Source organism: Idiotropiscis lumnitzeri, chromosome 15 (genome assembly GCF_059441095.1).
Source record: "Idiotropiscis lumnitzeri isolate Australia: NSW breed Sydney's pygmy pipehorse chromosome 15, RoL_Ilum_1.0, whole genome shotgun sequence".
In the NCBI taxonomy this organism is placed as follows: domain Eukaryota; kingdom Metazoa; phylum Chordata; class Actinopteri; order Syngnathiformes; family Syngnathidae; genus Idiotropiscis; species Idiotropiscis lumnitzeri.
The window spans coordinates 4,022,724-4,050,721 of NC_142405.1; the positions used below are offsets into that span (position 1 = coordinate 4,022,724).

At 44.2% G+C, this 27,998-nt stretch overlaps 2 protein-coding genes across 5 annotated transcripts in view; both read right to left on the reverse strand.

Moving 5' to 3' along the window:
- The window catches only part of shisa6a (shisa family member 6a), a 40,140-nt gene extending 20,271 nt beyond the window's left edge, over positions 1-19,869 (reverse strand). For all 3 annotated transcript variants that reach the window (XM_088317069.1, XM_088317066.1, XM_088317067.1), the window contains exon 1: positions 19,802-19,869. The gene's annotated coding sequence lies outside the window, so the exon portion shown is untranslated. The remainder of the gene's footprint in view (positions 1-19,801) is intronic.
- A 696-nt stretch (positions 19,870-20,565) lies between these two features.
- On the reverse strand, positions 20,566-27,717 carry elac2 (elaC ribonuclease Z 2). 2 transcript variants are annotated; one of them, XM_088317851.1, is made up of 23 exons: positions 27,183-27,717; positions 27,071-27,121; positions 26,790-26,925; positions 26,217-26,274; positions 26,076-26,144; positions 25,897-25,989; positions 25,765-25,820; positions 25,627-25,685; positions 25,218-25,290; positions 24,910-25,022; positions 24,482-24,580; positions 24,232-24,370; positions 24,050-24,135; positions 23,832-23,953; positions 23,462-23,555; positions 23,184-23,322; positions 23,067-23,105; positions 22,819-22,928; positions 22,577-22,676; positions 22,329-22,449; positions 22,088-22,166; positions 21,747-21,891; positions 20,566-21,635 (listed from the first exon to the last, which is right to left on the reverse strand). In XM_088317851.1, the coding sequence occupies exons 1-23, from the start codon at positions 27,491-27,493 to the stop codon at positions 21,441-21,443; spliced, it is 2,487 nt and encodes an 828-aa protein (XP_088173977.1). In that variant the 5' UTR covers positions 27,494-27,717; the 3' UTR covers positions 20,566-21,440. The 2 variants fall into 2 exon arrangements, with proteins under 2 accessions (XP_088173977.1, XP_088173976.1); XM_088317850.1 differs by having other exon boundaries at positions 22,012-22,166.
- Between the last annotated feature and the right edge of the window lie 281 nt (positions 27,718-27,998).

A 27,998-nucleotide genomic window follows, 5' to 3' on the forward strand; every position in this document is an offset into this window, starting at 1 on the left:
GATTTTAATTTCTGCGCTCGATTAATCGGAGTTCGCGTCAGATTGAAAGGAGTGGATTAAATAAAGGCGCTTTCTTTTTTGACTTACGTCTTTTTGACACGCTTCTTATCGCGTGTGCGGATTTAAAGTCCGCTTGCCTCACCTGTCGGCGAGCTCGGCTTCCCGCGCATGAATTATTTAGCCAAACATTATGCAAATGAGCAAAGACTCCTCGCGCATGCAAAGCGTTTTGACATTTTGATGAGATTCATTTTGTTTGTTTTTGGTGGATGGAATAAATAAATACATTACCAACATTTACGCAAATCCTTCCGTAGCAACACATCGAATGATGTCAGAAACGATTAACTCTGGATTCACAGCCACATGGGAGGAAACAGACATTTTTGACTTTTAAGTAAGGATGTTCGACGCCACTTCTTGAAAATTATTTATCAGTATTCATGCTTGAGATGCAGAATATCGATAGCGCACTAGTGCTTGCATTTGAAACAGAACGTTTAAATGAACACGATGACAGATACTTTAAGTATGATCAAAGACCTTTTCTTCGGGTCAAACTGCCACGGTATAGCGCCAACTACTGGTGAGGATGACTTAATCCATCCTCACCACGAATGTAAAAACGTCATTCTGATGAATTTTGCTTTTGAGTGCAACAAGGAGACGGTGAAAGTCCTCATGAGTGCCAAAGTGTGTGAGTGTGGCACAAATGAATACAAGTGTGCAATAATCGATTGTCACGCATGTAAAGTGCGGCCGGGGGAAATTAAAACTCCACTTTGATGAAACGTCGCACACAAAAGCGCAGGAGGACCCACTCGGTGACGACGGAACAAAAAAAAACAAAAACGATTGGGACATCATCCACGGTCAACACAAAAACGACAACAACAATGTTGTGAGTGTGTGTGTTTTGACAGCAGGCCTTTTGCAACACACACACACACGCATTTGCAAAAATGTGTGATGATAAAAGTTTTGTATTATGAGCACGTCAGGGAACAAATTCAACTCATATCTCAAGGCAACACAGTATTATTTGAATTATATGGCCTCTCCATATTGCAATTTTTTTTGTCCTGATAAACAGGTTCTTTTTATTTTTTAAATCGATTTATTCCTTTAAGTCTATTTAAGTATATTTTTTATCCTTTAGTTATATTTTTTAAACGGCATTTAACAACTGTTCCAGTGTTTCCATTGTTGTCATTCATTACCAACTGTTTGTATATAAAGAAAAAAATGACTTTGCTGAACCCTCGGCGGGATGAGAGCATTTTGTCGTTTGTTTTTTTTTTTTTTTTTCAGCCCAATGAGCGGCGTTTGTTTTTTGTGGGGAAAAACAAAAAAAGCAGAACAACGCCAGGCTAATGACGCCTTTCAAGGCGACCAATTACACGCTAGCGTGTTAGCAGCTGTGCCGGCCGGAGGTCGCATCACGCAAGGCGCTCCGTTTGTCCTCATTAAGCGCGTTTAGCCATTATTTGTTGTTTGGCCGGCGGCATCCTGGGAGGATGGCGACCGCTCGTCGCTGGCTTTCATTGCAGCTCGTAGCGGTTAAAGGCGACCCGAGGCAAGTCGCCTCTGACAAAGTCCGCTGTCTCTGCCCCCTGACGACCAATCAATAAAAGGCACGGTGGCATCTTGTTTTCTCACAATGAAGTTGAAGTTTTCTGATAGAAGATATGATTTTTCCTTTTTCCCTTTTATTGTTTTGAAATTGAATTACGGCTCAATGGAATCAAATGTAAGAATGGGAATAAACAACACGCACGCAACACACTTGAGGCAGGAGCGAACAAAAGCACGGCGGCAACACGCAAATCGCGTTTGACTTCCTCAAGCTTTGGTGCTCCTCTCTCATTCTAGTTCTAGTTTTATTTTCAAAGGTTTCTCGCTCCTTTCATTGCTGTTGACTTGTTGGGCCAAAAACAGATCTCGATCGCCATCTGTTGGCGACGTGGTGAAGTGAAACGAGAACGGAGATGGCTCTGTAGTGGCGACAGGCTTTCTGATTTTTGTGTGTTAAATTAGTTCATTTTTTTTTAAAAATGGTTAATTTTTGGGGTTTCTGGAACAGATTAATTTGATTTGCATTATTTCCTTTTAGAAATATTGCTTTGACTTTTTGGAACGGCTTAATCTGTCGAGTCCAGATTCATAGCATAGATACATAAATGCTAATTGAGCTCTGCTTAAACTTTCCCTGGAAGTCAGCGTGAGAACATTCATCCAAACTTATTTGAATGCTTTCGATGCATTTTTAATGAGCGTCAAACAAACCCATTTAAATCCTCGCGTGAAGGTTTGATTTAGAGCTTGCTGAGACAATGTTGTCTCTTCACTTACTCTGCTCATTGCGCGTGTGTGTGTATGTGTGTGTGTGTGTGTGTGAGCACGAGTCTTATCAGGTGATGAACAACACACCTGGCTGTGTTGGTGGTGTGAATCTATCAGAGAGCTCCGCGGCGGCTCAGCGCGCACGCCAAGCAATTGATGACTACACAACTTCATTGACTGAAACTCAACAACAACAACAACACGCCGCTTATCATATCTGTACAGACATTTTCTACATCACGCTCGCGCTTCTTCACTTTTGTCTGCAAACACAATCGAGGCACGGGACAATACGAATGATGGAAATGATGGACTGAAATCCCCGAATTTAGGATTTGGCACTGGCTTGGACTGAAAACTTGTGAGAGACTCACTCCACTTGGTTTTGATTTGACGTGACACAAACCTTCCAACCCGATTCTAAATGACGCCTTTTGTGTGTGTGTGGCGCGCTAAGAGCTTCTACTCCGTCTGACAAGAAGAAGGAGAGTTTAGCGTCTTAAGCCGCTAATCAATATGCAATCAATCCTGACCACTTCATTGTGTTCGCGCATCAACAAAGCGTATTAGCTTCTTAGCGCTTAGCACACTTCTGCGACTGAGTTTCAACGTCGATAAATGTCTCGTTCACTTCATACACTGCGTAGTCGAAACATTACAACACTTTTTTCTTTTTTTTTTTTTTTGATTTGGAAAAAACAAAAAAAACTAAAACCACTAAACATTCAACAACACCCACTGATGCTAAGCTAACTTATTAGTCTGTTAATGATACACAAGGCCAATTAATGTAAAAAAAAATTACTGCTGCTAGCTTACTAGCGCAATGGCTAAAGGGAAGGTTAATGGACTAGTCGATTAGCACAATGCTAACAACGTGAGCTATCTGACAGGCTTTGTGCTAATTTAGTCTAAATCAAAGCATTAGCTTACGAGAAACATGCTGGTGGTCACACTAGCTGATAAACTGAGGCTAGACAAGCTAGCTGACTGTTAAAAAGTCAAGACAGACATGCTAGTTGAGCGGAACAATGATAATGTGAAGGGAGACGCTGCGATCTGACTAGCGTAATGATAAAGTGAAAGTGAAAGCGGAAGATGATTAGCGCAGCGCTAACAGCGAGAAAAGAGAAGGCAAACATGGCAACAGATTAACAATAATGATCAAATGGAAGGTAAACATCCTCATTAAGAAATGCCACCATTATCACGATCAATATCATAAAGTTCTGCTGAGCAACAAGGTTTCATTGTCGTGTGATTGCTTTATCGCGGCGACGTGATGCGACCCAAGAAGACAGAAAGTGGTCGACGGAATCCACGCGCAAACAAAACAGCTGAATTGACACCAAAAGGTAATTACGGCAAAGAGTGGGCGAAATGGTTGTCATGGCAACCAGGTTGAGCAAACACGCACTGCTTTCATCATCATCTTGAATTTGATGGAGAAAAGTGGAAGGAGGAAGTAAAAAAATGGGAACTGCCGGCAAGGATTTGGGAATGTTGCTGTGGAAAATGTGTAATGCTGAAAAAAAAAACGAAAAAAAAAAACGTTTGAAGACTGAAGTGATATTCAAGAATACCAAAAAAAAAATTATTTGGTTAGATGTGAAAAAAGGTTCCAAATACATCCAGAATGAGATGACTGGTTTGATATTGGTTTGTCGGCAATCATAAAAATAGCGACTTTTGCTCGTCAGCTTTTGCGCAACGTGAAAGTGGGCGCTTGTGTGGCGTACACACGACGACACGCAAGAAAAGGTTGCGCATTGATCAAATTAAACCGCGGCGCGTAAACAAAGCGTGTCTGCTTATTATCGCTTATGGAACATGAATGGCGCATTCGGATGTTTCTGCTGCTCAATGGAATGCCAATCACTTGCCTTCCTTGTTGTTGGGCGCATAAATGAGGACAATAACAAGAAAAAAAATCAGCCCCGGCGTGTGATAATTGGAGGAGAGCGTGGCGGTGTCAGCAGCGAGGCCTGCAGGAGGCGCTAACGTTGGCCTGATTAGTCGTCCGTGTTGCTGAATTCATGAATAACAAAGAATTCCGTTGGGGAAATGATTTTATTTACGCTGCGGTGAGGACGGAATGGTGACACAACAACTTATAGACTCATCAAAGGTGAAGATTTTACTGCAATATCAATGTTTAGGATGAGTAATACACATAAGGACCTACTTGTATCAACCCCCCCTTCTAAAAAAAAAAAATTTAAAAAATCAATGCTAATTTCTGTTTTTCTATTTTTTTTAGTCGACTGATTTTTTGTTGATATTTCAGGGTGATTATTCTTTGAATTTTTAATTTTATTACACAAAATTTTGGGGGGCTGTTGTATTATTTTTTTCGTGATATACTTTTTGGAGTTGATGAATATTTGTAAAGTTTGAATGTTTGGGAGGGATTTTTTTTTTTTGGGATGAATACTATTTGCAGTATAGGGACAGACTCGGCCCACGAATAACGAAAATCTACAACAGATGCCCGCCCACCACTCCATCGTCGTGACACAAACGTCAAAGGTGTTGATTTGAGATACAAGTGAATCGAGTGCGGTCACAGAACGAATTCAACTCTTAAATCAAGGTGGATTGTATTCCCCCCCCCCCAAAAAAAAACGCGACGGTCGTTATTGATTTCCTGGCCGCGCTGACGACTGATGAAAGCTGCGGAGACGCTGGTGACGTTTGTAAAGTCATCTTCTTCTTGTCAGGCCATCGTGGTCTGACTTATGAAAAACGTCAGCGAGCCCAACGCGACCATTTGTCTTTGTAGCGTTCGTTGGGGCAAAGTCAAGCCGGGAAGTCCACTAACGGAACACAACAGAACATTTGTCCCGCTGGATGCCAAATGTGAACCTCTCTCGTCTGCTCGTTTGTCTTCTTGTGACAAAAGTAAAGACACAAACGATGCGCCCAAAAAATCTTGCTCCTACCGATTGACCTGAGGAACATTTGATCATTCTCTGTTTTTTTTTTTTTTTTTTTTTTTTACGCGGTGGGGTCAAAGGTTCTTTGCAGCCCCTACAGCGACTTCAAAAGACAAGCTTCACCTTTAATGCAAATATTTGGCACAATTTGAACCACGGAAGAAAACTGCTTAAAAAAAAAAAAAAAAAAAAAAAGGAATCACCGATATCTGCTCAAACTGATTTATCGCATTGTCCTATTTCAAGTCCTGTGACTGGACACCTCCGCAGACAATTCATTAGGAACACCCCCCCCCCCACAATCCAATCATGTGATTCAACAAAACGACAAGAAGCGCCGTTCCGATCATATGCACACTTGAAACTCGCGCATCGCTCCCATTATCGCAATTTCTCTCCGTTCCTCGTACGAGGTGGAATCGAAATGAGCAACGCATCATCCGAGGGGGACTCTCATGAATAAGTCAGTCATTAATACGCCTCAAAAAGATTTCATCTTCCCCTTGGACGCACTCTACGTGGATGAGATTTGATCCGGGTCGCCACCTTCAAGGACCGGGTGAATATGCATGAGCACAGGTCACTTCCTTTTTTTTTTTTTTTTTTTTTTTTAAACTTCAGTTCACCTTTGGAAAAAAAATTGAAATAAACAATGATTTGCAATTCCAGTAAATTATCATTGAAAAAAAAAAAAAACAAGTCAAAAGTACAGACTCGGAAATATATTTAAGTAAAAGTCCATTTTTTTCTGTTCATTTTGTACAATTTGCTAAGTTGGCAAAAGAAAAATGAGATAGCATTGGCTTGCGATTAGCTTTGCTCGTGTTCTGAGCTAAAAAGAAATGCGCAAATGTTTGGACTTTTCTCCACTCTGCTGCAGATTTCAAATCATCGCATGGTAAATGTGCGCCATTACAGGTGAGGGAAAACCTTTCGCTGCCTTTCAGCCTTGCAACGGATTTTCTAGCGGAATTATGTTCAATAAGCACAAAGCAGCTCACGCACACACACACACACACACACACAAGCTAGACACTGATTGGCTCTTCTGTGTGTGATCAATAATTCCTGCAGGCCAGATTTCACAGCGATGATGTGGACCGCCGCTCCATCCCGGGAGAGAAAATGGCAGCAAAAAAGAGGTTTCACGGTTTCATTATGTCGGCCGGCTCGCATTGGATGAGCTCTAATAACGCGTTTGCTTCGTGCACTCAGGAGGCAAAAACAAGAACATGGGCTGAAAGAGCACATTCAGAGGAAGAAAAAAAAAAATCCAGGAGGAATTGGGGAATGTAGCCCAACGATACTGGGTTGGAAAAGCGGTTTATGAAGACTCCAGAAAATAAATATTAGCCGAGAGAGAAAGGGACAGGAAAGCAAGGAAGTCGCTGTAAATTGAAAATCAAAATGTCAACTGTCAATGGAATACTAATATTATAAACTATGCTATTTGTTCTCGAATGCTTTTTCTGCCTACATGTTTCATTTTGAACTCATCTAAAATTCTTTTTTCTTGACTTTCTGGAAAGGAATAAAACACTTTTGACAGGTTTGTCTTTGATGCTTTGATTTTGAAATACAACCTGCAGCGTTCTATTAATAAAAGTGACGCTAATGAATTTATTTATTTTTTTGCTGACTTTTTAAACAGGCGCTGTCGTATTCAGCAAAATGTGTGTGGAGTGCACGGAAGAAAAGATAAATTGAATAGATAAATGAATTAATAATAAAAGGTGGCGCGGCAAGTGACCCGAGCGCAAGTCAGACAGGAGCAATCAAACAAATGTTGAAAAGAATGCAAGTCATAAATTCAGAGAACAAATAACACGGTGGGGACTGGTGAGGCGATGAGGGGGGTGTGGCTTAAAATGGCAGATGTAATGTATTATTTATTATTATATTATTCATTTCTTTGATATCGTTCAAACCTCAAAGGGGGGGAGGGGGGGGGGGGCATTGGGAGTCATCAAGTGACACCAGAAGGCCAAAGAGAGTGAAAAAGGGCAAGATGACGTTTGGATCTCCTTGTGGTGCTTTTTCATTTTCAGCTTGTGTTTGCACTTCAGTGATCAGACGTACACACGCACACACGCACACACGCAAACACCATTTGGCCGTAGAGGACGTGATCCTCAGTGGAGGGAACCCAGATCCAAACGTCGGGCTCTCAATCTGCCAGGCGTCCGAGTGTGGAAATAAATAGCCTCGACGGCGGCAAAGTGCTAAATGACGCGTGGCGTGAAAGTGGGACATGGCAGCGCGCCGAGGGACGCCGGCCGATGACAAGGTCACGGGAGCGCCGAGCGGGTGGGGAAGGAGGGCGGGAGAGGCTTGGAGAGGTCTCCTACCGTCTAACTCACTTGTCAACGCCACGCGGACGACCTTCCACGCTTCGCCGGACACAGACGACAGCCTCCGTCACACCAAAAAGTGGCGGGACAGGAGGGCTCGCATTTGCTGGCAACCCCCAAAGTAAATACACAAGTCAGCCATGGCTCGTCGGTCGCGGAGATTACGGTGGTTGATGAAAAGGATGGAAATAAGTGCGACGAAAACCAAAAAGACATTTTCAACTCAACGGAATGAAATAAAAATGAAATGCGTCGGTGTCGCGCTGCAAGGTATCAACGGGCGACCATCGCGTCAATTGAGGGATGCGCGACAATTACAGACGTGTCACTTTGGATTTTCATCAACAAGCGCTGGCGTGATGATCTGAAGGGAACCTTAATGAGGCTTCATTTGGGAGCTAATCAGCTGCAAGAGCGACACACACCCACACACATTTTTTTCCTCCTGACTTTGAAGGTTGACTTGAGACGCGAACCGAATTCCTTTCCTGACAGCACTCTTAAGTCAAATCATCATTCTCCACTGAAATGAATGGAATTGCAAATAATCCGCTCCAACACCCTGAAAAAAATTTTTTTTCTTTTAAAAAATTGCACTCAATGGTATTGCAATGTAAAATTTACTCTTGACGTAATCTGTCAACACGGAAATTGGTATTCTATAAAAATATTTTTTTACTTTTGTCCTTAGTGCAGCACACTTCAGCAACTGTATTTTACTCTCACTTCAGCACAGGAAGCGAGTCACTACTTTTACCCGTCTTTGTTTCCACGAATAATTGTACCTGTCAACCCAAATTAACGTCGCAGCTGCTCAGGCGCCTCAACCTCAACTTGCTCAAATTTGCGTCGAACCATCACGCCAGTTCAGTTTGAATAAAAAACGTTATGAATACTTGAGCTCCACACCGCCTCCATGTCAGGTGTCCAAATAAAAGCAAAGTGCCTGCCCAGCACAAGCCTTTATGTTACCATCCCAGTTTATGTGCGGGACGCCTTGACTTAATTAGGAGCGCCATTTCTTGTGGGGACAACAGGCCTCCCCGAGGGTGACGCGCTCAAGATATTCCTGAGCTGATGAGCAACTTCTTCAGCTTCTTCGACAAAAAAATCCCCACTTGGTTCAAACACGACCGACCTCCACCGATTTAAAACCAAACGACGGCCAAGCGCCAATCGTCTAGTTCCGCCTCCTCGGTCCTCTGACCTGATGCGCTCTTCTCCCATTGTCACATGCTCGCAAACACACTGTCGTCGTCACGTTCAAGTGCTGCTCTTTTAGTCAAGGAAGCAAACGCCTTAAGTGTGCCAGTTCGTGTGTAAGACATGAGCACACACACACACACACTTCCACGTGTGAGTGCACCCTCATGGCAGCATTCAAAGTAGGCCAGCAGGCTTGCGAGAGTGAAAGTGAACCACCCTCAAGTTTGTCCTTCACCTCATTCCCTGCGCGAGCACGTCTCAGCTCATTTCACCTGTTGCACGCACGCGCACACACACACACACACCCGGAGCATCCGGAAATGATTTCACGGCAGCATGCAAACTGGCCACTCAAGCGTGTGTTGCGCTGGAAAGCAACGTAAAGGTTTTGAAGAGCGGCGTGAGGAAGGCGCGACCTTGTGAAGGAGGCTCAGCAGATGCGCTGCCCCCGAGGGGAGTTGCAGTCGGGGGTTAAAGAGGCCACGAGGAGGTCCGCATATGTCACGGCGCTTTTTTTTTTTCCCTCCGGAATTCTGCACTGGTGCGAGTGAAGATTTTAGGGCGAATCACGAAGGAAAAATAAAAAGCAAGACTCAAGGCACAACAACAGATAATTTTCCCACTGCAATTAATGGAAATTGTGGGGAAAAAAAATAAGTAGCTACTTGAGCCAATGCCCAGTTTTCTACATCTATTTTTATGTTGATGTCATTATGTAAATTTAGATTTGAGTTAAAATCCAGATTTAAAATCAGATTTCATTCTAGATGGAATTTGGATTTATATTTTTTTATATTTCTATAGTTTAGCTGTTATATTTAATTTGTACATTGATTGAAATTTTGTTATTCATAAATTCAGATTTTTTTGTCTACATGGATTTACAAGATTTCTGCAGTGAATTTAGAATTAAATCTATATTTATTTGGAAATGGAATTAATATTTATATTGAAAGTAAATTTATAATATTGAACGTGAAACAGAAGTGAAATTTTGACTTCTGTCCCAAGGAACAGCGGCGGAATTCTGAATGTCGAGGCGTTCATGATCGGGGCGTTCCTTTTGCAGCGGTCGCGTGTGGACAACAAAGCCGCCAAATGAGCTCTTACGCTGCGCCGCTTGTTGTGTCGCTGCTGCAGCGCGAGAACATTAAAGGAGGCAATCAGCAAGTGGAGGGGAAGCAAATGCACCTGATTGGCTATTGATCGCCGCCGCCACCGCCGTAATAAACGATAAGCCGAGAAGGGGCTCCTCGCAAAACGAGGCCGGCATGTTGGGGGGAAGTTTGCTCGCTTCGTTTGTTTGTGGATGAAACGGGCAAACGAGTGCTCTTCGCAAGTTCGTTGATTATTTAATGGATGGGAAGCGAGTAACGACACTTGACTTAGCGGTCTTAAAAGCCTTATTTGAAATTTGTAGCTGGTTCATTTGCATATAACTTATTCAATAATGGCAAAGACACACTGCACTGAATTACATTTTGAAGATCAATAAATTTCACTGCTGAGTATTTGAATTATAGGTAAGTTGTTAGCATTCCAAAAATTTGTCGTTTCTGAAGACGCTCCTTTTCAGATTTTTCATGCAAACGAACGCAAAGGCAACTTTGTGTCCACTCTCGTTCTATCCCACTCCCACAGGAAGAGTCCTGTCCTGTCCTGTCCTGTTCCGGTGAAAATGACTCCCATTCCGTCCTGATTCCGTTTCGTTTGACTCCCACGTCCATACCGCTGACATTTTGTAAGTCAGCAACATTTAAAAAAAATATATACATATATATTTTTTTTTTCACACGCTCTTCTTCATGGACTCTCCTGCTCCAGTAAACTTTTTATTCTGTTCCGTCGCAATCCTGAGATTACAAGTAAAGTTGACTCCCCAGTTGATTACCGCGAGAATCCCCCCCCAAAAAAAACTGATCATCCTCTACTTCTCTCAAGCCGTCTTTATCGTTAATGCCACTGGAGGGAGCCTCACGATGATGTCGCAATACACCAGAGGGATCTGTGACCTTAAATGGCAAGAGAGTTTGCATTTCTGAGATTTGCACGAATTTATGAATGCGTAAAAACGATCGCATGTCCTAACCGTTATCATGAGGACAAGCGTGTAATGGATATTAATGAGCAATTGCGATGACTTATTATTTAGTATTTTTCGCGGCGGTATTTATCAAAAGTTGGAGAACCACTGCTGCACTTCTTTATGAGCGCTTCCTTCTTTGCTGCCGTTTTGACGACATTTTGAATAATTCGGCAGCCCATCATCATATGTCGTGAAGATCAGCCGTGTTTTCGATCCGCCACCGTTCGGTGGCAAAGTGACCCAATTCTGCTGCGTGTGATGCTTACAAGCGATTAAACTTTCATGCGATGGGCCTCTAATTTCAGCTCTCCACTTGTCACCAGTATGAAAATCACCTTTTGAATAGCTTGCCGGCCGCCTAGCAACCAGTGGCCGCCGTTTGCGGCCAATGAGGAGGCGGCATTTGCCTTTCCGCCAGCATGCGGGGCTCCCGGGATATCCTCGAAGGCGTCGGCCGGCGACCGCGCGGCGTCCCGGCCGGCCTCGGGTCGAGCCGGCTTGCGCTAAAGACAAAAGCGAAGGCGGACGGCCGTGAGCTTGGCACGGTGACACCTTTTACATTTGCACAATGGCTGTGAAAGCGACACGCCGGGTGATGTGCTCATTTAATTCCTGTCACACTTTCTCAGCCAGGCAACCTGAGAACGAATAAATCACAGTGCGACCGAACAAAGCAAAACTCTGCAATTATCTACCCTAACCCAGGCTTGATATCTAAACCGCCGCTATAAACTCCACGTTGAAACCTTTGTCTTGAAGCCCTAATTTGACATCCGAACCGTACTTTATAATGCTTTGAAACCTGATCAATGACTTATAAGGACCGTTACGTATGTAACAGCGGTTCTATAAATCCTGAATATCCGCCAGAGGCGCAAAATGTCCCTTCATGGATGCTCAGTTGGAGTATGCATACCAACAACCCCATTAGAGACCGCCTTGAAGACCCGGGGCGGGTATTAGAGCCAGTGTCGCCAGAGGGTCAGTCAGTCCCACAGAATCTTCTCGTGTGAACATGAGGATTCCGAGTGACAGGCATTCTGGATTCATAGAACCATAGCTACATACGGAACTGTCATTCCATATCATGCCTGCTGACCTCCAGAGGCGACGCCTACCAGCACGGAATGACCAATACCAGCGAGTCACCAAGGGGTCACTAACGACGTTGTTGGTGCGCATACTTGAACTGCGCGTGTGTGACGGGAGATTCCGTGCTGCGAGGCACCGCCTCTGGCGTTCCGCAGGGATGATATATAGAACCCTATTTAATCTTTACCCAAGCTTGAAGCCCGAACTACCTGACTTGAAATTCTACTTTGAAATCAAATTGTTGCTTAAAAAGCGCAAATCTTTCTCAACACCCTACCTTAGGTTTGGAACCCTAAATTCAAACACAGCGGCGCGAGTGGCAGAGCTGATAAATGATTCATTGAGCTGAGAGTTGAGTAGAGTTTTTGTGATTTATGTGGGAACATGGGATTCCGGCACATTCCCGCTGCCCCGCCGCATGGCCGGCGAGAAGAAGATCCATTATGAAGACGTCAGCCAGCAAGGTAGCGGCAAACATGTTGTTCCCATGAACAAGGCCCATCATGCGAGCTCGACTAACAAGCAGCAGAACCAGCGCACGGGAATGCGTCGCATCAATGAAGTGTGGAGAGGCGCATCATTTCATCCCGTTTGGCTTAAAATTACCCTGGCAAATTTCACTGCGGGCCAATTGGTGTCATTTAGACAGAGCGGCAAGGTCGCGGCGACCGCGTCGGCGCGCTTCCAGGACTGGTACGAGCATTGCATGCTTTTCTACATCGTCGCCATGGAAACTGAAACATGTCGAAGGCCAACTTGCAGGTTATGGTGCACAAGTGAACGGAACATGACCTGATGGTCCGACTGGAGTGTTGTGTGGACCGCGTGGCTTTCTCAAGAGCGGAGAGCGGACGTCTGCTGAGACACCCATCCGATTGCTCTTCGGTCTCAGACGTTGCTGAGTATCTGTGGTACTTGGTTCTTGGTCCAAGTTTTCCGTACAGACTTTAGGAGATCGTCTCACTCGGGTATCGTAAAACTTCTCAGCCAATGGGGACTGCTAAAATGACACTAACGAAGAAGAAATGGCGAGCAGACCCTACTGGTCACTCCGGTGTTGCTCCACGAGTTGAAAAGGTGGAGCGCACGGCACACGGGGCCTGCGAGAGGTCTGACGAGGTCAAACTAAAGCAAATCGGATGAATATTCATGAAACGCTGCACAAATGAGAGATTTAATGTGCCAATTTAACGAGGAGGTCGGCGCAGAGGAGGGCTTTGGTCTAGATTCCGTCTCCCCGGAGATGAGGCATTCATCCCTGACTCCCGCCAGGAGGAAGTGGCATCGGCAGCCATTTGACCGGCGTGATGCGCCGACGTGGCCTGGCACGCGGCATCAAAGAATAATGAGATGAGAAAGAATGCAACTATGCAGCAATGTGGCCATTACTCGTCCACATGGCCTATTACGCCGGGAAAACAAGCAACACGGCAAATTAGGACACAGGACAAAGAGGCCCTTATTGGAGATGGGAAATGATACGGCGAGTCGGTAATGGACTTCTTCTCCAGAGCGCTTTCTCGCCTTCTCATCCACGCGCTTCTGTAGTGTGCGAGGCTAATAAAAGCTGTCGGATTTGAAAAGGGGTGAAAAGTTACGTTGTGAGCTTTTCTCTCGCTGGCCTGATTGCAAAACAATTGAACCGGGAAGGAGGCAGCTGAGCAGGAGAACGTTTGGCTTATTTGAATGCAACTTTAAAGCAATAAAATAAAATAAAGCAATTAGCAATAGTCATATTTCAAAATATTGGATTGACTCATTCGTTCTACATTTTTAATGTAATGTTTGAACTGAACCCTGCTACATCACGGTTTAACGTATTTTTTTTTTTTGAAACACCTTCGTTGCAGTACCACATTGTGCCACGAGCAGCACTGAGCTCTATTGGAAGACCTGCAGCGTAATAAAAGAAGACTTACCAACACTGTCAATGTTGTAGGCTGTGTTAAACCCGCAGCTGTTTGATGTTTTACGCTAATATCCGTCAACAGTTCTATGGTGTTTCACTTTATATCTTAGCATTAAGCTAGCTGACTTTAGACGAATTTCCAATAAACCCCCACAAGGTGGCAGAAAAGCTTTCATTTTTGAGGTGGGGTTAAAATGAAATTCCTCAACCCACTTCAATGCTGTTCCTTGAGCCCATGATGCAACAAAATGGCAGCAAAGAACTACTTTTGTCCAAATGAAGTTTGCAATCAATAATATTTATCGATTAATTTGAGAATTAGTTGTCGATGAAACGATTTATCTTTACACCTGTCATTGCGGAAGAATGCTCTTCCCATCCAATCAAAATGAGCTGATCAAAATTCTATTCTTGGGAACAAGCCTCGGGGAACTGTGCCTAATCTGAAGCTGACAACAAATCAAGCCATCAAAATGAACAGATTTGAGCATCTGAAGACTTTTGGTGGCTGAATCAAAACGTTTTCCACAGCTAAAAGTCTCAATTTCCTCGTAATTCCTTTTATGTTGGTAGTGGTGATCATCCGCAGTTTCCTCGAGTGCCAAAGGTCCTCCAAGAGCCCGTTATTACGGCGAGCCGGCAACAGCGAGATATTATTGCGAGGGGACGAGGTCTGCGGCGAGCGAGCGCCGCTGAAGATGAAACGTAATCACACGAGTAATGTTTCTGCTTTAGGGTCAGCACGTGCGAGCTACAAATGTCATAATTGGCGCTTACCTGGACCTGCGAGGAGGCCCGCGCCGCCCGCAATCCAATTAGCGGCGCATCAAGCAAACAATGTGCAAACTTCTCAAAGATGGCCCGCCCCTGAATAATAAAAGTTTTTGTTGCATGTCATAAATTTAAAACAAGGACGCTGCCGGCGATTTATGTTGGGGGTGCGGGGGGAGATTATATCGCCACGCCGTAATAAGTCGCCGCCAATTCATCATGGCAAGCAGAAGCCTGAGCTCAGCTAAAGTCTGCTTGCTTCCTCTCTTCTTTGCTTTTCCTTCTCCTCCGCGTTATCGTCGCGACTTATCGTCGCGTGATGAGGGAACTTGCCAACATCAATGCACGGCTCCATTCGTGCATTTGGAGCACAGAACACTCAAAAGGAGCTGCTGTGGGCCACAATCACCGGCCATGTCTCACACGGGGACTAAACGGGAAATTTATGATCAATAGCATTTCAATTCTTTTGAATTAGAAAAATTGAGACGAGCCCCAGCACGCCCGCGACTCTTGTGACGATAAGCGGATCAGACAATGGATGAAAGGGTTTCACAGAACGAATTTAGCCAAGGTAGGACTGTACACCGTCGAGGGCTGTGAAACGCTGTCGGTAATATTTTTTATTTTGAAACATTTAACCACAAAGTGCACGTTGCAATTGCACAGAGACAATCGCAACTATCGAGTGAGGATCCCGGCAGCATAACAATGCCGAGACAATGAAACGCGCAGCCTTGGAAGGAAAACAACGTGGTGAAACGAGGTCTTTGTGTGCTTTTGTTGCCGTGGCGGCCGGCCGGCGTCACCGTTCGTCCTTTACTGTCGGCCCACCGCGCCGGCCGAGGTGTTAATTATCTCAGGACTGCTTAAATCAAGCTGTCACGTATGTTTGCCGTTTAGGACGATAAGGCCAATCCGTCTTTGTCTGCCGGCTTCCCTCGGGGAGCGGAAGATGTTTATCAGCACTCACGCAGATTCTTTTTTTTTTTTTTTTAAACCACTATAGTGACTAACAAATCCCTGCAGACGACGGTGTCACATGACTTTTTATTTGAGAACAGCGCAGTTTTTGAGGCAGATGACTTTTGGCTTGTCGCGTCAACCAACATGTTTCTTGTTTTCTCCGCTTTTAGTTCAGAAACGCGTATTTTGGGAGAAACGGAACAAAGATGATCACGGAAGAACAACAAAGGGTAGAAACAAACTTTTTTTTCTGGCGGAGGAAAAGAGTCTTTTTTGGAAACAACACAATATTCTGTAGGTCAGGAAAGATCGATATGGGGAAGTCTGCTTTGAAAACGGCGAGGAGCCAATATCGCACGGGGGTCATGTATTTTTTTTTTGTATTTTTGGGATTTAATAATACCCTAAAAGAAAAAAAAAACTGTCAGATAAAATGTCTTTTTTTCCAGCTAGTAGAGGGCACGAGCAAATGGTCAGAATGCTACCACCCCTTTTTTTATATCGGTCCAGTACCTTTTACGACGACTGCACTTGGGAAAACTTGCTTGCTCTTGTAATTTTGACAACGGACACGCGGCAACTGCCACCCACACGAGACTTTGGCGTCCACTTTACAACAAACGAGGACGCGCAGGAAGTTGCGAGCAGTCGACCTGAAGGTAAATGAAGGCGTGGGAGAGGCAGGAGGGAGTTTTTTTTCTTATTATTTTTTTTTTTCCCGGGGGGAGTTGGCTGGAATGAGGTTGACGATTAGCGTGATGACCTCGAACGGCGTCCGTGAGCGAAGGTGATGGGCAAACTTACTGATGAGAACATCTGCTCTTGGTTCATTTCACCTCATCTCGCCGTCGATGACTTGTGACGCTCTCACGTTGCGCAGCTGTTGCTCGGCCCACCCGGCGCACGCGTTTGACAGCGGCCATATTTAAAGCGGACCCCCAACATATCGCGCTTCATCGTTAGCCCCTGCACTAAATTGTTTTTTTGACAGTGTACAGTTGTGCCGTGAGCGCGCACGGAAGGCGCATTTATCTCACATTTTTAATGAGGGAGTGTATTACTAGTTGATTTTTTTTTTTTTTTTTTGCAGAGGATAAAGAATATATGCCTATCAGGATTGTCTGGCAACATGCGTTTGTCTTCAAACATCCATCGCTTAAATGGCGTAACTACTACAACATCAACAGGGTGTGCCGAGTTAGTGCACCACAAAATGCTTTTGTCATCTTTGGCGCACGAGGCAGCGCCGAGGTTTTGAACGGGCCCATTTCACCCTGGCAAGAAATAAAAAGTAAACATGGGTCCAATTGTTGATCTTTGTTGTGTTTGGACAAACGCACACAACAGACAATCTTTGAAATTGTGACTAAAATCTCCTTTGGAGCTCCGTGTTTTAGCAGTTTCACTTTAGAGCCTCACACAAACACACACACACAACCACACACGCACGCATGCACGCACACACAAGCCCATGAGCCTTCACCGCGTTTATGAAAAGTGAGTACAAAAAAAGAAATGTTGCCCGTCTCCCACGTGGCTTCTTTGCACTCCAGCAAACAAAGCAGCCGCGGCACATTTGTCAAGCTAATAACGCACAATAAGAGCAAATTGAGCAGCTTTAATGGTAAACAAAAACAAAAAAAAATTCAACAGTTGCCTCAAGCAGACATGTTGGACCAGCACATCGAACGGTTAACTACTCGGATGGATAATTTTGCATGCATCGTTTGTGAACGTCATTTTGCGCAACGTTTCATACTGGCTGCAATTATAAAATCTGCAATGAGCATTTTGCAGCTCAAAAAGTGGCCACCACACTCCCTCTAGTGGTACGCCAAAGAATTGCAGGCTAGGCACGGTTCACTTATATTTAACGAGCATTTCGTCTGGTTTATTTGCGAACGTCATTTACGTGCAGATTTTTGTTATTTTGCAGGCGGGCCTCATTACTCAGGGAGGAAGTCTACCACGGTTATTTTCATAAACAAAAATTAACATTGAAAAAAAAAAGTCTTGTTAATCAAAATGTTTGTTTTTTTTTAACTCACAATTTTTTTCTTTTCTATAACTTTTGCGAAAATGACCTTCATTTTCACCTTTGTTAGTTAAATTATAGCTAAAATTTCAGGTTTGATTTTAAATCTATTTATTTCAGTACTGCTACACAGGTCAGTTTGAGTATTCTAGTTTACTTTCTTACACAACTTTCCAACCTTTTTTTTTCCCCCCCATCTTGCGCTCAACAAATCCTCCATATATTAAAAAAAAAGTAAAAAACGATGGCTTTAAAAGTGAAGGCATGAAAGACGAACCACCATTTAGTGTCACTCAATGGCCATGACCACACACGTCACTTTTTGCCTTCAAGTTATCGCAAATGTTTTGCGGATCTTCGTACGCGTTCTTCTCGACGGAAGGCGTCAGCTTTAAGGTGGCCCGCCAATGGATTGACGCGATCGAGGAAGAAGGTGTGAGCCGACGACTGACTGACAGTCAACTCGGGATACCTCGCCAGATCGGGCCGCTCACAATTACCCGGCTCTCCGCGTAACCGTGACCTCCAGTCGGCTCGAATTAGCTCCCGCTTTAAATCTCGCCGTGGCAGATCGCGCCAGGAGGCGAGGGCGCTGCATAATTGACTCTGGATTCAGGTGAGGTGGGTGGGGAGGGGGGTTGGTATGTCCAATCGCTGGCGGGGGCTCGGTTCGCAGACGTCCGCTTTTATTCAATGCCTGCCTACTGAAGCAAGACAACACAGGTGCGCGCTTCTTTTGTGACGTCATCGCATTTCTTTTTTTCCTTTCCTCAAAGTGATGTTATACAATAGACTTCTATTTCTTGACAGCAAAAAAAAATTAGAATAGACGCGTGTGCATGGAGGACAAAAATTCTAAAAAATGTTTTTTTTTTTGCTAAAAGCACGTGTAAAATATGGCGAGGATTTAAAAAATGATTGATTCGTCAGTGGACACAATATTAAGCACAACAATTCCGCCTCCGCCACAGCTCCTAATTATGTAATACATTTTTCCAAAAGTTCAAACATCAGATTAGTATAAGAAGACTAAACAGGCTCACTTGCGACGTCGACAAACACATCATGTGTCGGAACGCATCCATCAGGGTTAGCATTGAGCAGCCAAGTCACGTCTGCTTCTCGACACGTATTCTAAACACACACAAACGTGCACGCAAGCACACACACACACGTGCATCGCATAGCTTAACCTAGCAGCACATGCCGGGACGCTACAGCCTATCGAAAGCTGCTTATTATCATTCCGGCGACCTTTGTAGAACTCTTGAAGCGACTCGGAGCACGAGTATTTGACGGCGTCACGCCTTGGAAAACAACTCATCTCGGAAACGTCGCATTTACATCAGTGGCGTTCTCGTGGAGAGGCCAACAAGGAACAAACAAGATGCTAAATACAGAAACCAATAAATGAAACATATTTAAGGAGATATTTTACTTTTTTCTTTTTTTTATTTGGGGCCCTTCAGTTCTGCCAATAATATTCATTAATAAGTATTCTGTGTTGAATTTTCCCTAATGAGAATTATCAACAAACACATATTACAATATACACTGAACACTTCAAGAACGATGCAAATAAAATCACCTGGATTTGTAAAAAGAACTTCAAATTAGGGATGCGGCGATACCACCTTTTTCGGTCCAAAATTTGATTAAACACCACTATGAAGTGCTGCTTCTTGATCACTGCATTGCATCTTTGCAATTTTGACGGAAATGCGTCTTATTTTAATCAAATATTGCTAAAACAAATAAAGGTTCCTGAAAATTCATCAAAATAGAACACTTTTAGCGGAACAACTTGTCATGACTGACATTTTTTACACCATATTTGACAAACTGTGAGTATATGTGACATATTGGTTTCATAGTATCAACGCATGCTTACACAGTTGTTGCAATACAACACAATTTTGAGTTCAGAATCACTCATTTTTGCATTTTAGTGAAAGAAATTAAAGGAAATAAAAATCTGAACATAGTATTCCGTAAGTGGCACTTACCTGAGTATCTTCCAGAACATTTCTTACTTACAACCATTTGACTCCATATTTTGTACATATAAAGCACGATATAAATGGGATAGAAATAACATTTACTTACTTAATACTTGCAGAACGTTCCTTCGTCTTTTCATCTTCATTAGCGGCAGGTCGGGAGGTAAAATGGCGCTTGGACGACCCTATGTGGACGGCAAGGGAAGCGCATCACGATATTTATTGGAAGATATATATAATACTATTGGAAGAATCACGCGAATAAAATTAGCGTTCCCATGTTTTAGTTCGATTATAAAAAGAAAATGAAAATATGACGAATAATATGCTAGAAGCGTGGTTGGAATCAATGGCATTCGGTTGGCATAAACCTCACAACTCATTAGTTTGCAAATTTCCCCATTGTGGGACTATTAAAGGATATATTTATATTTTATCTTTCACGACTAATTAGCTCATAAACTACCACATAAACAATACACACTCACTTTTAAAACATCAGTGAGTCCAAATTACTCACCTAAAACACGCCAAAAATACCACATGGAGTTTAGCGTTAGGCTCATAACGACGAGCGAGTAGGTGAGCAAAGACCCTAATTAGGTGCCCTGCGTGTGCCTGAGTTAAATTGTCAATTACCTGCGCTATAATAATAAGGATTTTGACTTTAATTTCAACCACTGACGTTAACTTGCGCAGAAATGATTTGTGGACATGCCATCAAAATGTTGTTGTAATTAAGCAAACACAAAACAGATGAGAAGCCAGAGTTTCACGTTCAAATCATTTCCTTTATATGTTCATTGATTTCAAATGACTTGAAAGCATTCAGTGCACTTCATGATTGGTGTGCTTTGCAACAAAACAAAAACAACAAAAAAAGAGGAAAAAAAAACATGAAATCCATTCATCCATTATCCACATATCATTGTGGCCAAAAGTCCTCTTATTAACTTTGGGGTCAATTTGACTCCCTTCAATAATTTACAACATTTAATGGAGCTTAGCAAACTAAACGGAGAGTAAATTAAAACCAGGATATATTTTAACCCGTCCTCTGCACGTGGCTGAATTTGGACCAAGGCTGTTTTAGCTGGCGTATATAAGAAATATATTTTAAGGATACTGAGGTAGTCAACACACAAACTAAAAACCAAACGGAACTGACATGCAAGAAACTGTCCATAATTCTTTCCTGGAAATTGAAACTGCTCATTTCAGATTGAGCTCAATGGACTTGATGGAGGCATACAATAAAAGGAGAGCACAAACTGAAAAATGTCAAGATGTTAAGTCACTATAATACGCGTCGGAATATTCCCAGTTGCGCCATCAAAAGGTAAACTAAATGTCACTCATTCAAAGACAAACAAAAGGAAAGAAAAGCAAACTAAAACACTGCATTGAAATAAAAAAAAAAAATCAAGTTTTCCAATTTGGATGAAATAAAGTGAAACCCCACATATTTGCCATCAGGCATTTGCAAATATAACAATTTGCAGTTTTTTTACCTATTTAAAATAAAAGTATTCATGTGGCGTCATCTTGGTGTTAAGGAACAAATGTTGAAGTGTGTTGAGAAGTAGACACAAAGAGTGCTTTGGCACTAACCTCGTGGCATCTTTATGTCAAGGATCTGTGTTGAAGGGAACTGAGAAGTTTAATCAAAGTTTTGCTTTGCTGCTGTATTGCGGCCAAGGAACTATATTGAAGTGAACCAAGGCCATGGCGAAAAGGGAAACTCATCAGCTGCTCTTCAGTCTCTTGGCCTGGAGAACGGCAGAGGCGTCGTCCTCTTGGCCAACGTCGGTGTCGTTCGTCCGTTTCTGCTTGAGCTCCCGTCGCTCTCGTCTCTCTTCCATTTCCTCCAGCTCCTCTGCAAAGAGCGTCTTGAGTGCCGGGAACAGAGCCGGGAGAACCTTCAGGTCTCCCAGGCGCACCTGACGCACGCAAGAAGGACCAATATTATGACGGTGAAACCCGTGAGTGTTGAAAAGCCCCAAAACATGCGAAAGTCGTTTTGCAAGTCAGCGGGCGAGCGGTCGCCTCACCCGCATGTGGTCGAAGGAGATGCCCACTCGCTCGGTGAAGTCGTCGCTGAAGAGCGGGATCTTGGCGTAGCGCTGGCTGAAATGATTCAGCATGACGAAGTCCGCCTGCATCCTCATGCCCACGTCGATCGCCTGCGACGTTGTGCTGTCGGGGATGAAGAAAGAAAGAAAACAGCGCGCCAAATACTCATTAATTAACTTTCAAAGAAGAGGGATCAAACTTAGAATTGATGGTCATTGATGTCACGTGTGCAATTTCGGGGACCAAAAGTGTGCATCTCGATGTTGGTCGATCGATTGGGTTGCTGCTTTTTGGACGACAGCATAAAGTCTGGCCCGACCTGTGCCTTTTGTCCACCGCTTCCTCCTCCAAACCGTCCTCCAGCGTTGCTTCGTGGATCAGCAAGGTGGCTTTCTTCCCTGGAAGACAAAACGATCAGTCGGTCGACATCGGCTCAGGCTTGGATCCCGGCTGGCATTTTATTGACGAGGAGATCCCACGGGAGGCGTCAGACGGATCCGAGATCTTCTTGCAGTGGCGGAAGGAGCATTGGTCATTTTTAGGTGGTGCAAGGGACTCACCCATGCGCACCAGGGCGTCGCAGGGCATGGTGTCGCCGGAGAAAACCACCTTCCAGCCCGATCGGTGAGTCAGGCTGCAGGCGAAGGCGTTCTTGCAGTGACGAACGGTGCACGTCTCAAACTGACAACACAATCAAATTTAGGTGTTACGAGAGCAATCACAAGTGGTTAAAAAAATAGGTCACAGTACACGTAGGGCACAAAAATGGCCCCGCCCTAAAATGTGTGCAGAATGTCGAAGTTGAAACCTTTTCCAAGGCGTTGTTCTTCAGTAACGCTCCGATCAACGCTTGCGTCCTCGGCTTGGGAGCGTCGGCTTTGTGGCGCAGGACGTCGTTTGGGATGAAGCTGAAAGAGATGAGGAGTAATTGAGCTTTCCGTAATCGTAGGAGACTGACTGACTGACAACCGCCAGAGTCTTCTGGCGCCGGCAAATACACATGACGCCATTTTGAAAATGTCCGCAGGCAAAGCTGCGCTCACGTCGTACTTGATGTGATGGAGGATCTCCTCACAGCCGTCGTGATACTGCCGCAGCCAGTTCAACATGTCCCAGGGGGCCAGCAGCAACGCAGGACTCCAGGCCTTGCCTAAAGTTGCCTGACGCACCACCAGGAGGCGCCATCACATCACCAGCAATGTGCATAGTCACAATAAAATAACAACAATTTGTCCAGCGGGGCGATATGCTTGCAGAAAGAAAGTAAACTATTCAAGGTGCTTTTTTTTTGGACATACCAGGGCACGTTTTCTTTGGTATAAAAGCTTGACCAGACCCTGACGAGAAGGAAACAACAACTTTGTGTTCACAACAACTTTTTTTTTTTTTCATGACAATCGATGGATCCGCCTCACCGTGTGGTGGTCGGCGTGCATGTGCGACACAAACACGGCCGAGATGTGGGACAGAATCTCATCCACGCCGTCGCCGTAGTGTCTGCACAGCTGCCCGAACGTCCCCTCGCCGCAGTCCAACAGCAGCGAACAGCCCGCACTAAACAGGAAACAAAAAGCTTATTGTTATTATTATATTTTTTTTAAATTACAGAATTTTTCCAGTCAATTCCCATATGAAGTTTACTAAACAGAATAATGACAAACACTCAATAGCTTAAGTGTTCGCTTGCACCAACCTGATGTTGACTAAAGTGCTGCTGACGTTTCGGATTTTCATGGGCAGGGCCGATCCAGTTCCCAGGAAGACAAACTCTGGATATTCTGCTTGTCCTACAACAATACACACAAAAAAAAAACATCATTAATGATATAGACAGACCACGTGAAAAGACATTTTTGAAATAGTATTACCCCTCCCACATTAAAATTATTTTTAAGTATTTCTCGGTTGTATGAGTAAAAACTGAATGTAGTTTACGAAAGAACTTCCCCATAAAACAAAAACGGCATTTTAATTTAACTAAGTGCAACTTGAACGTGCATGGCGCAGCAACACAGTCAATAAAAGGAAATGAAACGCACATACGCAATTTGATTTGAACTCACCAGAGGGCGCTGCAGAGGCGCTGGAGTGGAGAGGCCGACATTTGTCCACTTCCTGCAAGAAATTCGGCACGTCAAAGGCCTCTTTGACAAACTCCTCATGGTTACAGGGGGGGATGGCGTCTCTAAATAAAAATAAAAAAAAGAACCAAAAACAAGAAGAGTCCCTTTTTAAGAAATATTCTTGTTTTTTCCGAATCACCGTTCCGCCAACAACTGACCTTTGCCACTCGATGACCGGTCGCAGCTGGAACTTGAGCAGACACTCGGCTCGCACGGTGGACGCCTCAACAGACGCCCGGGGATCCTGACACCACGGCGACAATGAACTATTCAGCTCAATTTGCATGAAGCGAGCATGAACGGTTGGCAAAAAGGAAGAAAGGAGGCCCCCGCGTGTTACTTTAGGCGTGTAGGTGGTCAGGTTCGGGAAGATGTCAGGGTGGATCATGTTGAGCTGCGCTTGGATCTTGTGGCTGCGGACGTTGTGGGCGGAGCCAGCGTGCTCGTTGAGGATCAGGTGCTGGGTGCTGGCGGGGAATCTGTGACCGAGACAATTCCTTCACATTCTACTCGCTCATCACCACGCAGGGATTTTCATTTGATGGACTCTTTGAGTTGAAGAAGATGAAAGAGGAAACAAGAAAATGAACCTTTGCATCCAGTCTTGGTACTGATCCGTTTTCAGTAGCGCCTCCGGAGTTATGTGCACCACCAAAGCGGGGGCGTCCTCCGCACCCCCGTTGTGATACCTGCAGGCGGGAGGAAAGGTTACGAAAGGACATTCTGTGTTTTACCATTTTATCGTTTAATACAAGTTTTTTTTTGTCAGGGTGAACGTGAAAATTATATGAAATATTTAACCGCCTTTTAAAATTATTTTCCCTAAATATTTTTCTTGAATTGTACAATTTTGGGCAATTTTAAGTTACTTTTTCTTTCTTTACTTTTAAATGTCTGTTAATTAATTTTCTATATATAATAAATATTCTACTTTTAATTATGTGCAGCGCATTGAGCTATCTCGCCTTGCAGCCACAATTGCGTGGGGGCGTGTGCGTGTGTGTGACCTATGGCTGACCTTGAGAAGCACTGACTCTCGCAGAGAGGGGAGACAAACTCCTCGGACGGACACTCCACAATGACAAACACCGGCCCCGGATCGGTGGGCGTGCACACCTGCTCCGGTCGGATCTGACCGAGAGAACACGTCAAAAGTCCACTTCAAATCCTCACATGGTGATTTGGGAGTATTCGATGAATCGTATCAAGCGAGGAAATTAGGGAATGGGTGAAAGTTTCTGATCACAGAGAACATTTAATCACTAGGAAATGTTGACATAGTGGACAGAGTCAAGTTGGGCAAAGTGGCTTGTGAGAAACACGCACCTCTTTGCCATTAAACGTGATGCTTTTCCCGCCCTTCAGAGTGGCGATGAGAGGGCCGATCGCCGCTGTGCCGCTGTTGGACGAACAACACGCTTTTTATTTGAACTGGATCAAGAATTGACTCACAACCACAAAGACATTACAATGCATTGAATAATGGATTTGGAGCATTGGATTTGAATCGGAATCAAGTTTGGTTTACACCTTTTGCCCCAGTGTAAACAGCAAATTTATCAACGAGAACATCCTTGGAAGAATACTTTCCAGATTGATATTTCCAAAAATGAAGACAGTATGACACCCAAACAAGTAAAACGGGAAACAAAATAAGCACTAATGATTTAGAATAATAACAAACTAAAACTCTAAATTAACAAGCTTCCTTGGAGAAGGTCTTAAAGTTACTCACACAGGAAGTCCAAGTTCTTTGGCCTCGGCCACCAAGAAGTTTCCTTTCTTGGGATGAAGCTGACACACAACACAAAATGGCACTTTACTTCAAAAGGTCACATGCACACACGCACACGCACGCACGCCGTTGCCCTACTTTGCATATGAATGCGACCACAAGTGACGCATCTCTTGGAACTTTACTTTTGTCTCCTACAAGAAAAATAATGTCACCATTATCAATTAACAAGGTCCGACAGGGTCATGTTTGATGTGCGTCATGAATCACCTTCTTGGTGTTTGGCATCGTCGTTACTCCTAGGGGAGGTCGGGCTCGGGGAGCGGCTACTTCCTGGAGAGTGCCGGCTATTCCCTTCTGAGGCTACGGACAAAAAGGGTGACGGATGAGAAGGAGGAGAAAGAACTATCGCCGAAGACGAGCATGCCGAGGAGATGTTTGCAACTCACCAAAGATGGGAACTTGCACAACGCTCATGGTGTCGTCTGTGTATGTTTGGTCCGTGTATGGACGAACGGCTGATGGGGAGAAAATAAAACTGAAAATTCAAAGCAAAAATGAAAGGAGAAAGATGACGTGAGAAGACATACAAAGTTTGATGCTGTCCAGCGGCCCGGAGAAAGTCTTGATGGCTTTTACGAAGTTCTCCTTCAAACACACACGAGGTCAGTCAGCAGCACTTGAGCACAACAGATGAACTCTTCACAAATGTGCATGCATGCATTCATTTTCCTTCCAATAATCACAGTTTAGTTGAACTCATTGAACGTCACTGACATGAAAGGTCGTCAACGGGAATCAGAACAAGGAGAAGAAGAACGACAATTATTGTTATGGGAATGGGCGGAGAAAAGTCTTGGCCAGCTATGGCTTGAGCTTTAAGATGGGAATGTATACGCACACACTACTAAATACTATTACTACTACTAAGTTTATGGGCATTAGTGTGACTTGCTGTATTTTTGTACTCTAAATATCAAAAATATTGTTTATGTGCAATTATTGATTCTAGTTCTATTTGGTTTATTTTCAAATCTGAAAAATCTTGTTGACGGTTTTCCCAGGAAAGAAAAATATATGGCAGCAGCGAACGATTCACCCAAATTCGACACGTTCATGACTTCCTGATTGCGTGCCAACATTCGTTTGAGTATCTCACTCACCAATTGAGGGGGTCCCGAGAGGGCGCAGTCAGGGACTCCGGTGTCCTTCAAGGTGAGGATCATTCCGGAAAGACCGCCCACGTTCTCCCAGCTCATCCGGGTCAAGAAAATGTTGTCCAGTCGGGACGCTCGCAGCCTGGAAACGAGAGTGATAAACAAGGCACGGCAATGTCAGGGCAGATACACAGAATGCATGACAGGGCACACATGGACAAAGAAGGGACTGGTACCAAGTAGGCAACCATAATAAAGAATGATTGTAATGCAGTTGTGCATCTTACTTGTGTTCGTGCATGAGTCTCTGCGTCCCTTCCCCACAGTTGAACAAGTACCTGTAGAAGCCACAAGATGTAAGCGATGACGTCAAACGTGTGGCCATGACGGCGCACGTACCTGTTAAACTCGGAGAAGACGTAAAGCGACGCGGCGTTGTCCCGACTTCCGGCGCCGACCACCTGTACGTACACTGTGGCGGGGCCGTGCACGTCGCCGCGTTTGCTGCGGCTCTCTTTGCCCTTCAGCCTGCGCAGCGGCTTTGCTTGCTGCTTGTCGGGCCTCTTCTTGTCCATTTTGTTGTTGTTGTTGTCGGCCATGGAGCGACGCGGTTGCCAGGCAGGCCGCAGAAAAGGACAACGACGCGGGGCGAGAAGCAGCGGACGAGCCGCGGCGGACACGCACAACGTGACAGCACTCAGCACGTTCATAATATTTAAAAACGCCTCAATCGAAAAAAGTCGTTTTGTGGAGTCTTCGGGTCAAACATCTTCCATCCACCAGTAAAGATAGAATGACCTCAAAAGTTGATGGATGGGCGACAGGCAGGCACGGCGCGTTTGTTGTTTGCGAGTTGACACTCACATGTGAGGCACACCATTTCCGGCATGTGTTGATGACGTCACATGAGACTGGGCCAATGGCTGCCGAGGCTTTCCCTGCTTTCTGGACCAATCGGAGGCGAAGGGACAGCGCTTAACCTTGCTGCATTTAAAAGAACAGTAATTTTAAATTAAGAATAAAAAAATATATAATGTACTTATCAGTCACTCTCAAGTATATACTTCTCATTTAGCACTAACTGTACGTTACTGTGGCATTAAGACTTCATTGAATTTCTTTTCTCACATTCAGATTACACAGTCCATACAAGTATTTTGTGCAGTGGAATTTATTGTACTTATTTTACTCTATTCGTGTCAATTTTAATCAAGA